Source organism: Cervus elaphus, chromosome 14 (assembly GCF_910594005.1).
Source record: "Cervus elaphus chromosome 14, mCerEla1.1, whole genome shotgun sequence".
NCBI lineage: Eukaryota > Metazoa > Chordata > Mammalia > Artiodactyla > Cervidae > Cervus > Cervus elaphus.
In genome coordinates this window covers 28154180-28167850 of record NC_057828.1, presented here as the reverse complement: position 1 = coordinate 28167850, position 13671 = coordinate 28154180, and the positions used below count along the sequence as shown (strand labels likewise).

General features: G+C 39.6%; 1 protein-coding gene across 1 annotated transcript in view; it reads left to right on the top strand.

Moving 5' to 3' along the window:
* Window positions 1-57: 57 nt before the first annotated feature.
* The window catches only part of AIDA (axin interactor, dorsalization associated), a 49515-nt gene continuing 35901 nt past the window's right edge, over window positions 58-13671 (top strand). Inside the window, exons 1-2 of the mRNA XM_043923772.1 lie at window positions 58-344; window positions 7967-8036. Coding sequence (XP_043779707.1) covers window positions 235-344; window positions 7967-8036 — 180 coding nt within the window. The 5' untranslated portion in view covers window positions 58-234. The remainder of the gene's footprint in view (window positions 345-7966; window positions 8037-13671) is intronic.

The window sequence follows — 13671 nt, the reverse complement described above, 5'->3', positions numbered from 1 at the left end:
CTAACCCGGGGCGGGGCCTCCGGGGCGGAGCTTCGGCGGGGCGGCCTCTTCAGAGCCGCAAAGTTTGGCTGTGGCGGCAAATGGGCTTGGGCGGCTCCTTGGCGGGTGGCGGCGGTGGCCGTAGCGGTTCCTCCTGGCCCTGTTAATGTCGGGGCCAGGCCCGGGGAGGATGGCGCCCTAGAGCCCGGCCTTTCCTGGGGGTAGGGGCGGGAGGGGACGGGGTGGGGACCGGCCATGTCGGAGGTGACCCGAAGTCTGCTGCAGCGCTGGGGCGCCAGTTTTAGGAGAGGCGCCGACTTCGACTCTTGGGGCCAGCTGGTGGAGGCGATAGACGAGTATCAGATGTGAGTGACTAACCGCGGGAGCGGGCCAGACCGGCTCCAGTCGGCCGCCTCCCCCCTTCTTTCTGTCGGTGTCTCTCATCAGTGTATCTGTAGCCAAGGCTTCTCAGGGTGGGGCCCCGCAGGCACTGGGGCAGAGATCTCACTGGCCCCGGAGACAACGGTCCGCTCTCTGGGATTTTTCGCCCTCCGCCGGGTCAGTTCCAATGCAACAGGTAGCACTTCTTTCCCGGGGCGCCAGCCCATTCAGGCTACTACTGAGTTCCTTGCCACCGACTCCCGGATCCCCCTCTCCGCAGTCAGTTTCCTTTTCCCCTCTCCTCCGCCTCTCTCACGTTGCCGCCCCTCAGTTTCTCTTTTAGAATCTCTTAGGAATACTTCTGGGTTCTCCGCCCACGTTCCAGGGATGAGTGGCCTTGCTCTGTGGACCGTGCCTTCCTCCAGCCCTGCGTAGGACTGGAGGGAACGGGTGGCGATTGAGGGGAGGGGGTGCCCTCGGGAAGCATCGAGACCAGAGGTCTCATAAGCCAAAAGAAAGGTCCCCTCTCACGCCCCTTCTCCACCCCTCTTTCTGGGGAGCCTTGTTTTCCCAATTCACCTCGAATCCGTTTCGGTTTCTAGGACTGTTATTTGCTAGGCTGGGTGAGTCCCACCCGCCCCTCGCTCGGTTGCTCTGGGTGGAGTCCGCGCAGGATGTGAACAGAAGAGAGCAAAATGTGAATTAATAGACCACGCACGGGAGCCACCACTCCCTCCTCGGGTCCCTCCTCCTTTTCCTGTGTATAATGTATAGCCGCCGGGTACAAGTGAGCACCAGGTTCTTTGATCTACCCAAGTCCAGTTTCTTTCCTTTTCTGGTTTCCTCCCAAAACTTCAGGGATGTTTTTAAAATTATAAGGCCAGGTTTGCGTATATATAAAACCTTGCTTGGTTTCTTGCACATTTTACTGAACTGCCTGCTAAAATGCTATTGTTTGCAAACTGTTGACATTAATTACCTCTTGGTTTAAAGTAAGTTATTGTTTGAAGCCATGTGTTAGGAAAACATTTTTTTTTCCGCTTCTCAAACGTCTGTTGGAAAGAATACAGGATTGGTCCTTGAAAGATCTAAATCCTGTATTCTTTTTCTACAATGGTTACTTGTTTTTATCTGACCATTAAGGTAATTTAAATGCGTAGATGTTTTTAAAGATTTTTTCTTAATGTGAACCGTTTTGAAAATCTTTATTGAATTTGTTAAAATATTGCTTCTGTTTTGATTTCTTGGCTGCCAGGCATGTTGGAGTCCAGGTCCCCAATCAGGGATTGAACCCACACCACCTGTATTGGAAGGTGGAAGTTTTAGCCACTGGACTGCCAGAGAAACCCTGCATGGATGTTTTCTATCTCACCTTACTGACTTTGAATTGCCTGCCATTTTTCAAAAGCCCTGAAAACCACCGTGCTTTGGGCCATTTTGCCATGTGCGATAACTTCTGGCTTTTGTTTTGCATTTTCACTTAATTTCACTTACTCTTGCAACTGCTCAGTAAGAATATTATTATTCTCATTTTACAAGTGAGGAAACTGAAGCTCAGGTTAATAAGATTACCTGGAGTCACACAACTATATTACTGAAGTCTGGGATTTTTTTTTTTTTCAAATCCTGTTTGCTGTACTGTGTAGGGTTTAAGACATTTTGTTAAACACAAATGTTTTGATACATTGTGTAAGTGAATTGGACATATTAGGAGACTTCCTTCATTACCAGAGAATGTATCCTTCCATTCTGTAGCCATTTAGTGAGCACCCGGCATCCTCATTCTATGTTAACTGAACTTGCATAGTCTGAAATCTAAAGCTGCCTTTCACTTGTGATGGTGGGACCTTGCAGCTGTTGGCTCTCAGCAGCAGACCTTACAATGGAAAGTGAAGAATACCATGTCCAATTGGAGTTACAAAGGAAAATTGAATATGCAAGCTGTTTAGCTGGAATTTCTAAAAACATCTCAGTAAGAGAGTAATAGGCACAGACAAATCTATTGTTGAACCTCAGTTACTAACGTTGAGCATCATGATTCAGAGTAATTCTCAAATTATTATAAAAACCACCAATGTCAAATTTGAAAAGAAATGTGTCATGATTGGCTTAAACTTTGTAAACATACAGGCTACATATAAAATGAAGTTGAATTTAAAATTAATATACTCACAAATTTGAGGCCAGATGTCTGTTTTATTTGAATTATCTGTGAGAAAAACTGCCGAAAAAGAGATTTGGGAGCCACTAAGTGATGTGAAGAAGAATGGACAGGATTTAGCCACTGATTAGATACTGAGAGAAGGAGGAGGTCTCTGGGAGAACTGGCCTTTCTGATTGGGGAAGCCAGCAGTGTTTTTATAACCCTACAACATACAGGAGTGTGTTCATGGGATGTTGATGTTGAGGGAGGGAATAAGCATGTTTGTACTTATTGCAAGGTAAGAATATCATAGCTTGAACAGTTTCATCAGCTGTTCAGTCAGCAAGTGAGAGCTAAGCATATAGACATGAATAACATTTGATCTTCACCCTCATAGTACTGAGTCTAATGGAGGATTTTAAAACAAATGGTATTTCTGTCACAGGAGTATGAAAAGAGTAAGTGCTACCACTCTTCCTTGCTGTTTCCTGAAGCCTGCCTCTGCCTTAGGCCATTTGTCCTTTTTCTGGAACACTCCCTGTTGTCTGGGTTGCTGGATCACCTCCTTCAGGTCTTTGTCCAAATATTATCTTCCCTGTGAGACTCTCTCTGGCCACCCTATTTAAAACTGCCGTGTTAAAGGTGGGCTGAATTGGGAGACTGAGATCGACTTGTGTACACTGTTAATGCTGTGTGTAAAATAGACAAACTAATGAGAACCTACTGTGGGGCCCAGGGAATTCTACTCAGTGCTCTGCGGTGACCTGAGTGGGAAGGAAATCCAAAAAAGAGGGGATATGTGTAAACATACAGCTGATTCCCTTTGCTATAGCATAAACTAGCATAACATTGTAAAGCAAGTATACTCCAATAGAAATTAATTAAATAAAGATTGCCCAGTTAAGTCTGCTATCCACTCCCACTCCCTCTCACCTCATTCTTGCACATCCAACCCCCTAATCTTGGTTTTCTTCCATAGTGTTTACCATCATTTAAAATACAATGTACTTTCTGTATTCATTTGGTTTGTCATCTCCCTCTCCACTTGAATGTCAGCTCTTTGAGGACACAAAACGGGGAGCTGTCTGTTTTGTCCTCTACTGTATGTTTAGTGGCCAGAGTAGTGGTGGGCTGGTGTGTGTGTGGGTGTTAGTCGCTCGGTGGTGACCAACTCATTGCGAGCCCATGGACTGTACCTCACCAGGCTCCTCTGTGCATGGAATTCTCCAGGCAATACTGGAGTGGGTTGCCATTTCCTTCTCTTATCTAGATATTATGTAATTGTTGTATTCTAGTGAATGGCTTGATTCAGGAGTATGCCGTGGAAGCATTAAGGAGTTGATGCCACGATACTGTTGGAAAATCTAAACAAATTATGTCAAAACTAAAATTGCTCTCCTAAATATGCATAGTCAATTAAAAACAACTCTTATCTAGCAGGTTACCTCTCTCAGCAGCCTGTGGGTGGGTACCTGCCCCCTAACTTAGGGTAGAGTGGCATGGACTCTCTTTTCCCTATGTCATAGAATCAGTCTTAAGGTATTGATCCAGCACATGGATGCTCAATAAATATTTGTTAAATGAATGGGTGAGTTTGAAGATTGGATACCTATTAATCGTCTTTACCATGTCTGATATCAGCGCCTCTCAAGGTGTGGTCCCAGATCTTTGCTGGTCTGCAAACGGTTACTGGTATGCAGTGAGATAAGTAAAGAAATTGGGATTTAAGATTTAGGAACTTTATTGCAATTTGACATCTTCATGATAGTTTTTATTTTATTTTACAAAAGCATTAGGCTAGAACAGATTGGGGGCAAAAAGCTCATCCTTCACTCTAGATAGTTTGAGAAGAACTGTCATAGATTGCTATGGGACTTCTGTGGGTCACTTGTTTATGTTCTTTAAGTATATTTAAAACTTCCCCTTGAGGATAGTCCTGTATTAACTGTAGGCACCCTTGTAAACTGAGGTTATTCTCTAGAGAAGGACAGTTGGCAGGTTTCTCTCCTTTACTAATAGAATGTCAACTCTTACCTGCTCTTCTGATACCTAGAGCATGTGGGTTTTTCCTCAATGGACAGATTTATGTCTCATTTTGTCTTAAAATGGTGCAGTCGTTTATGGGTTTGGTTTTTTTGCCTAGGTTTTTTAAAAAGTTTTTAAAAATAACTATTGAGATTTAATAATCTACAGTGAAATTCACCATTTTACAATTCAGTGAATTTTTAATAAATTTACCAAGTTGCACAACCATCACTACAATCAAGTTTTATAGCATTTCCATCACCCCACAAAGATCTCTGCACATTTGCAGTCATTCCATATTCCTGCTCTAGTCCCAGGCAACTGTTAATTTACAGTCTGTCTCTAAAGATGAAATGATCTTTTCTGGACATTTTATGTAAATTGAATCTTATGGTCTGTATGTGGCTTCTTTCATTTAGCATCCTGTGTTTGAGTTTCATCCATGTTGTTGCATGGATCAGTCTTTTGTTCCTTGTTATTGATGAGTAACATTGCATTGTATGGATATACCATATTTTGTGTATCCATTCACTAATTGATGGACATTTGAATTCTTTCTAGTTTTTAATACTGCTGTGAACATTTACATGCAAGCCCTTGTGTGCACGTGTATTTTCATTCTTAGGTAGATACCCACGGAATGGAATTGCTGGCTCATATGGTAAATTTATGTCTAATTTTTAAAAGGAAACTGCCAAATGGTTGATCAAACTGGGTGTACCATTTTACGTTTCTACCAACAATATATGAGAGTTCCTGTTTATCCACTTTGGCAGCATTTGTTACCATGTGTCTCTCTGATTATAGCCATTCTAGTGGGTATATAGTGTATTTCCCTGGTTTTAATTTGCCTTTCTCTTACAACTAAAGACACTAAGCCTCTTTTCTTTGATGCTTATTTTCCTTGTAAATCTTGTTTGTAAAATGTCTTCAAACCTTTTGCCTGTTTTTCAATTGAGTTGTCTTTTCCCTAGTGAGTTAGAAGGGTTTTTTGGTATATTCTGGATATAAGTCCTTCATCAGATAGGATATATGATTTGCAAATATTTCCTATGGTCTTCCTTCTGACAGTGACCTGCTTAGGTTAGCAGTCACTGTTGGCGTATTGTGTGGGCGCGTGAGTGTGCTAAGTTGCTTCAGTCGTGTCTGATTCTGGGTGACCCTATGGACTGCAGCCCACCAGGCTCCCCTGTCCATGGATTCGCCAAGCAAGTGGAACTAGTCAGATAAAGAAACTGCCACACTGTAGCTTGCCTGAATTCAGGGATGTACAGTTGACATTGTTAAGTGTAGACTGTGATTCCTAAAGAGAACTATACGCAGATGGTAGACTATCAGTAGTTAGAAAGTAAATGAAGTACTGTACGGGACTTTGTATGGGACAAGTATGGCTTTGACTATTTCTAACTATACTTACTCCTGCTTAAAATCTGCAAAGAGTGCGTCTAGGAATGACATTTTAGGAAAAATACTCTGGGATTTCCAGTTTGGGAGGAAAAGAAATAAATGGATGGAAACATTTTAAGTAACATAGTAGAACTATCCTGGTAAACGTTATGATTTCATGTAGGAGTTTCTTGCATTATGATAAGAAGAATGTGAACCTTTCATAGACTGAATAGAAGTCGTCAAGTGAACTTTATGCCTGATCTTTAAAGATACGATTACATAGAATAGAACTTCCATCTAAGGCTTTTTGGAAACATGGTGAACTTCTTTTGCTGTGGCTTGGTAGGAAATCCAGCACATGCACCTCTTGTATCCCTGCCTCCGTTCCCCACCTGGGATAGTATAGTATGCTTGGGAATTGTAGTTTCAATTTCTTTAGCCAGTTATAAAATGTTTCACCAAAAAAGTCCTTTTGGTTCTTCGGTTCCCCTACCCCCTGCTACCCTGCAAATTTTAAAAGTTAAAATAAATATCATATAACATGAGATTTATCATTGTGAGGTTGTACAATTTGGTAGATTTTAGTCCATTCATAATGTTACGCCAGCATCACCACTGTCTAATTCCAGAGCATTTCCATCACCCTCATAAGAAACCCTTTACCTGAAATGGGTCACTTCAGTTCTCTCCTTTCCCAAGCCCCTGACAACCACTAATCTGCTTTATATCTCTATCGATTTACCCATTCTGGATATTTCATGTAAATGGAATCAGGTAACACATGATCTTTTACGTCTGACTTCTTTCATTTAGTTTAATGTTTTTAAGGTTCATCCATGTTGTAGCATGTATTAGTATTTTATTCTTTATGGTCAAATAATATTCCTTTGGATGTGTGCACCACATTTTGTTTATCTGGGGTATTTGCACTTTTTGGCTATCATGCATAATGCTGCTACTGTGAACATTTATGTACTGTGTGTGTGTGTGAACATGTTTTCTGTCCTCTTGGGAATATACATAGGATTTTGAAACTGCTGGGTTATATGGTAACTCTATGTTTAACTTTTTGAGGAGCTGCCAAATTGTTTTCCACAATGACTGTACCATTTTACTTTTCCTTACTTCAGTGTGAGGATTCTAGTTTCCACATCCTTGCCAACAGCCATTGTAAGTTTTCTCCCCTCTTTTAAAAGTCATACCCATCCTGGTGGGTGTGAAGTGGTATCTCATTGTGGTTTTGATTTGTATTTCTCTAATGACTAATGATATTATATTCATGTGCTTATTGATCACTTTTATATCTTTGGAGAAAATGTCAGTCAAGTCCTTTACTCATTTTTAAATTTAGTTATTTTGTCTTTTTATTGTTTAGCTGTAAGCATCACTCCTTTGGTTTTTGGTGTCTCAAAAATAGTTCTGGATTTTTATTGTTGAGCTTAGGCTTGTAACACAGATCCACCCTTGAAAATTCATCCAAGGCTAGCTGCTGTTTATAAGTATGATGATAACTGGGCAAACAATGATTTCCGTGTCTGATCGGTAGGGAATTTTCTTTATTTGCCTTGAAAGATATGTTCAAAAGTATAATTTGATAGAGTATCATCACTTTGTTACAGCTGTAATTTGAACTAGTCTTATCAGCAAATTAATGATAGACTGATAAAATATCTTCAGTCAGTACTGTTATTGGTGTTCACTGGAAGTGTTTAAGCTGAATCTGGACAACTGCTATTGGTTTATTGTAGAAGAAAATCATGTGTACTGAAGAAAGTTGAATTAGATGTTATTTGGAATTCTTTCCAGCTCTGTGATTCTGTTTTTATGGTCTCAAGCTGAAATTTATCCCAGTGAAATGGTTTGAAAAATATTGTATCTTATTTTCATTGTTGCACAGTTAAATTCTAATGATAGTGTAGATTTATACTTTGAAAACAGAAGAAAAGTGTTATTGTACTTCACTGTTTTTTAATATTTAAATTGTTTTACCTTGTACTTGAAATACTTTGCTGTCCTTCACTTCTAAAGAATGTTTGTTTCTTCTTACAGATTAGCGAGACACCTACAAAAAGAGGCCCAAGCTCAACACAATAATTCTGAATTCACAGAAGAACAAAAGGTACCATAAAATAATCTCTAGATACATCAGATTCCAAGTGAAAAAGGGTCTGTCTTTTGAGTCCATTAAGCAAAAACAAACAACAAAAGCCATTATAGTTAAGTACAAAGAATGATACTGATTATGCTTTACTGGTCATTAAGTAATCAGAGATATCACATGATTCACATGCAGTGAATTTCTCACTTAATGAATTTCTTTTCTCAGTCATTTAGACTTTAACTTTAGTGGAGACCATCCATTCTTTGGTTGGGAGGAGGGGGAACCAGAAACTGGAGTGAGATTGTGAGTAATTGCATCCCACCTCTTAACTCTGAACTCCCTTAACTTTTTCCACCTCCTCTCAAAACAGACAAAAACCAAACAACCACCCCTGAAAAAAATTAGTTCACATCAAAAATTTGGCATGAGTCCATCAACAAAATAAATGCATAAAGTTTCAAAATGTTTCAAGAGTGTCCTTTCTCCTTGAATTAAAATTTTAATGTGTCGAGTTGATTCCCTGTACTGCTGAAGACTATGAAAGATGGGTTATTTTACGAAGCTTTACTTTTAACAGAATGAGAAGAAATGGGAGGAAACAATCCATATTTTCTCCTAGCTCAAGGGGTCCAATGTTAAGTCAGATTTTAATCTCTTAGATAATGAAGAAAATTAATGTCAGTTTTCCTCTTATTAAGAAAAAACATTGTGAAAACTATGGCAACTTAATTTGCTTTTATCCTTTTTTTGTACAAAGAGTGGGAATGACTCTTTGAACACTTCTTAGGCTTATACTCATTTGATTCTTCTTTATAAGAGTTTGAAAAGAAAAAACTCCCAAAGATTAGGGTCAGTCATATTTCTTACACAGGTTAGTATGTTTGCATTTAAAACTGTTTAGAGTCTGTGTTATCTAACATATCTTTATTTTGTATTTTAAAAAGAAATAGCACTTTTAAAATTTAAAAGTGTAGTTTTCTTTTTTCCGTAATAATTGCTAGTATCGATGATAGATAGATGGCATCACCAACTCAATGGACATGAGTTTGAGTAAACTCCGGAAGTTGGTGATGGACAGGGAGGCCTGGTGTGCTGCAGTCCCTGGGATGGCAGAGTCAGTTATGAGCATTATGAGCAACTGAACTGACTGATGATAGATTTAGGAAACAGGATTTTAGCCTGGGAAAATAATTAGGTCAGAGGAAATATTTGGTTTGCAAAAGGAAAGGGAAAAGGACTATATGCTTTATCACGTCCAAGATTTGTGATATCTGTCTAGGAATGACTAGGATGTGATCAGCTGACATCACAGAATCAAAGGTTAAAACATCTACATTTTGAAACAATCTTAACTATCTGAATATGTAACTTTAACAGCTAACAAAGCATGTCATGAATATGGAATCAAAATGAAAGCTTTGGAAATTAAAAAGTTTGACAGCCATGTTTTAATCACCTGTTTGCCTCGAGTTACTTATATGCCTCATCTTCAACATCTGCTGCTTAGGTATAGGATCTAATATGAACTCAAATATAAAGTGATTTGACCTAAAACATACTACAGTTTTTTAAAATGTTATCAAGAAATGAGCTTTGGCATTTGATGATGATTAGACTAATGAGACAAAATCAGCTTTTTCTTAATTTTCTTTAACTTCCTGAGGCTTAAGCTGGGTGTTTGATAATGCTGTTTGTTTAATCTTTAACTTATACCTGTTTATAGTAGGTGCCCAGCTGCTTTCTTTTTAGCTTACACAGATCCACCCCTCCATGAGGCCCAGGAGGCAGCATGACCTAGAGAAATGAGCCTGAGATCTGAAGTGAGAAGACTTGGTCTTGAACTCTGGCTCTGTCTCTGGGCCTTAAATCCCTTGTGTACGAAGTGAGGGATGAGATGACCCTAAATGATCTTGAAAACCATCTCTAAATCTTCAAATGACCTCTGCCTTTGAGGTAGTCTGCTCCTCCTCCTTTTCTGGAGACCTGATTTCTGAGGTATTTAGTATTTAAAAACCTGCCTAGGAGGCATATGTGGCTGCCATTTGTGTCTCCAGAGAGAGCTTGTGCCTGCCTGCCTATTCCTTGGGCTTGGGAGAAAGACCTGCCCCCATCCCCCATTACTCTGTACTACATTATGAATACAAGGCAAGTCAAGGCATTTAAAAATTTAACTTTCCTCAAAAATACAGATAAAACATTCACAGTGGGCAAAAAACGTCACTTTGGCATATAGGCTTATTTAATGTCACATAAGGAAAAAGTTCTACAGTTTGTTGTGACTGTGTGGATCACAACTGTGGAACATTCTTAAAGAGATGGGAATACCAGAGCACCTGACCTGCCTCCTGAGAAATGTGTATGCAGGTCAAGAAGCAACCATTAGAACTGTACGTGGAACAACAGACTGGTTCCAAATTGGGAAAAGAGTACATCAAGGCTGTATATTGTCACCCTGCTTGTTTAACTTACATGCAGAGTACATCATGAGAAACGCTGGGCTGGACGAAGCACGAGCTGGAATCAAGATTGCCGGGGGAAATATCAATAACCTCAGATAAGCGGATGACACCAACCACCCTTATGACAGAAAGCGAAGAGGAACTCAAGAGCCTCTTGATGACAATGAAAGAGGAGATTGAAAAAACTGGCTTAAAACTCAACATTCAAAAAACTAAGATCAGGGCATCCGGTCCCATCACCTCATGGCAAATAGGTGAGGAAACAGTGGAAACAGTGACAGACTTTCTTTTCCTGGGCTCCCAAATCACTGCAGATGGTGACTGCAGCCATGAAATGAAAAGACACTTGCTCCTTGGAAGAAAAGCTGTGACCAACCTAGACAGCATGTTAAAAAGCAGAGACATTACTTTGCCAACAAATGTCCATTTGGTCAAAGGTATGGTTTTTCCAATAGTCATGTATGGATGTGAGAGTTGTGCTATGAAGAAAGCTGAGCACGGAAGAATTGATGCTTTTGAACTGTGATGTTGGAGAAGACTCTTGAGAGTCCCTTGGATTGCAAGGAGATCCAACCAGTCCATCCTAAAGGAAATCAATCCTGAATATTCATTGGGAGGACTGATGCTGAAGCTGAAACTCCAATACTTTGGCCACCTGATGTGAAGAAATGACTCATTGGAATAGACCCTGATGCTGGGAAAGATTGAAGGTGGGAGGTGAAGGGGATGACAGAGGATGAGATGGTTGGATGGCATCACTGACTTGATGGACATGAGTTTGAGCAAGCTCCGGGAGTTGGTGATGAACAGGGAAGCCTGGCATGCTGCAGTCCATGGGATGGCAGAGTTGGACACGACTGAGTGACTGAACTAACTGAACTGAAGGAAAAAGTCAGAGACTCCAAGTTAATAAATGATTAGAAAACAAAGATTTCCCAGACATTATCTGGAGAACATTGACTCAGAAAAATTAATAGATGTTATATCAACAGAGTTTGTGACTTTTCAGGGCTTTTAACATGCTAATGTGTATGTTGGATATTTAAAGAGTTGGGTAATGGAGTATTTCTTAAATTTGTTTGCTTTTGGAAGCCTCCCTCCTCTTCTCTTTATAATATTTCATTGGGTCTAAAGAACATGTTATGGGAAATTTTGAAACCGACTCTTAGGTCTGCAGAATTACTTGAATGCCAGACCTGACATGTAAGCCAAAGGAGAAGAAACTTGATTGTGTTTCCTTAAAAGAGAAAAACGGAGAATGTTCTTTACATTAGTTTATGCAAAACTATTCTATATGTTTTCTATTTTGAATTATATTCTTTGTGCTTTTACTATTTTAAATGTATTTGTAGCAGTGACAGATTTTAGAATTATGCCAACCATTCAACAATTTGTAGAACTTTAAAAGAAGATTTTTTTAAAAACCACCATATTTCTTTTTTTTTTTTTTTTCATTTATTTTTATTAGTTGGAGGCTAATTACTTTACAGTATTGTAGTGGTTTTTGCCATACATTGACATGAATCAGCCATGGATTTACATGTGTTCCCCATCCCAATCCCCCCTCCCGCCTCCCTCCCCGTCCCATCCCTCTGGGTCTTCCCAGGGCACCAGCGCTGAGCACTTGTCTCATGCATCCAACCTGGGCTGGTGGTCTGTTTCACCCTTGATAGTATACTTGTTTCAATGCTGTCTCTCAGAACATCCCACCCTCGCCTTCTCCCACAGAGTCCCAAAGTCTGTTCTGTACCTCTGTGTCTCTTTTTCTGTTTTGCATATTGGGTTATCGTTACCATCTTTTTAAATTCCATATATATGCGTTAGTATACTGTATTGGTCTTTATCTTTCTGGCTTACTTCATTCTGTATAATGGGCTCCAGTTTCATCCATCTCATTAGAACTGATTCAAATGAATTCTTTTTAATGGCTGAGTAATATTCTATGGTGTATATGTACCATAGCTTCCTTATCCATTTGTCTGCTGATGGGCGTCTAGGTTGCTTCCATGTCCTGGCTATTATAAACAGTGCTGCGATGAACATTGGGGTGCACGTGTCTCTTTCAGATCTGGTTTCCTCAGTGTGTATGCCAAGAAGTGGTATTGCTGGGTCATATGGCAGTTCTATTTCCAGTTTTTTAAGGAATCTCCACACTGTTCTCCATAGCGGCTGTACTAGTTTGCATTCCCACCAACAGTGTAAGAGGGTTCCCTTTTCTCCACACCCTCTCCAGCATTTATTGCTTGTAGACTTTTGGATAGCAGCCATGCTGACTTGCGTGTAATGGTACCTCATTGTGGTTTTGACTTGCATTTCTCTGATAATGAGTGATGTTGAGCATCTTTTCATGTGTTTGTTAGCCATCTGTATGTCTTCTTTGGAGAAATGTCTGTTTAGTTCTTTGGCCCATTTTTTGATTGGGTCATTTATTTTTCTGGAATTGAGCTGCAGGAGCTGCTTGTATATTTTTGAGATTAATCCTTTGTCTGTTTCTTCGTTTGCTATTATTTTCTCCCAATCTGAGGGCTGTCTTTTCACCTTACTTATAGTTTCCTTTGTTGTGCAAAAGCTTTTAAGTTTCCTTAGGTCCCATTTGTTTATTTTTGCTTTTGTTTCCAGTATTCTGGGAGGTGGGTCATAGAGGATCCTGCTGTGATTTATGTCGGAGAGTGTTTTGCCTATGTTCTCCTCTAGGAGTTTTATAGTTTCTGGTCTTACATTTAGATCTTTAATCCATTTTGAGTTTATTTTTGTGTATGGTGTTAGAAGGTGTTCTAGTTTCGTTCTTTTACAAGTGGTTGACCAGTTTTCCCAGCACCACTTGTTAAAGAGGTTGTCTTTTTTCCATTGTATATCCTTGCCTCCTTTGTCGAAGATAAGTAAAAACCACCATATTTCTAAAGTACTTTCTTTATGAAACTTTCTACTGTTGGCTCACAGTAATATTTCAAAACTCTTTGGTGAATAAATGCTTTGTTAGATCTTAGATTATTGTTATTTATTTATATTATTATTTTAATGAGAGGAATCATTTTTTTAGAGGGTAACTTATATACTTCTCATTATTTATGTTAAATGTGAAGAACTCTAAAGCCACACCACTGATCTCTCTTAACTTTATTAGTTGTGGTAGAAAATCTTCATATGGATTTTCTATTCATAATCTCAAAGATTTCTGGTGGAAAATAAGAAAG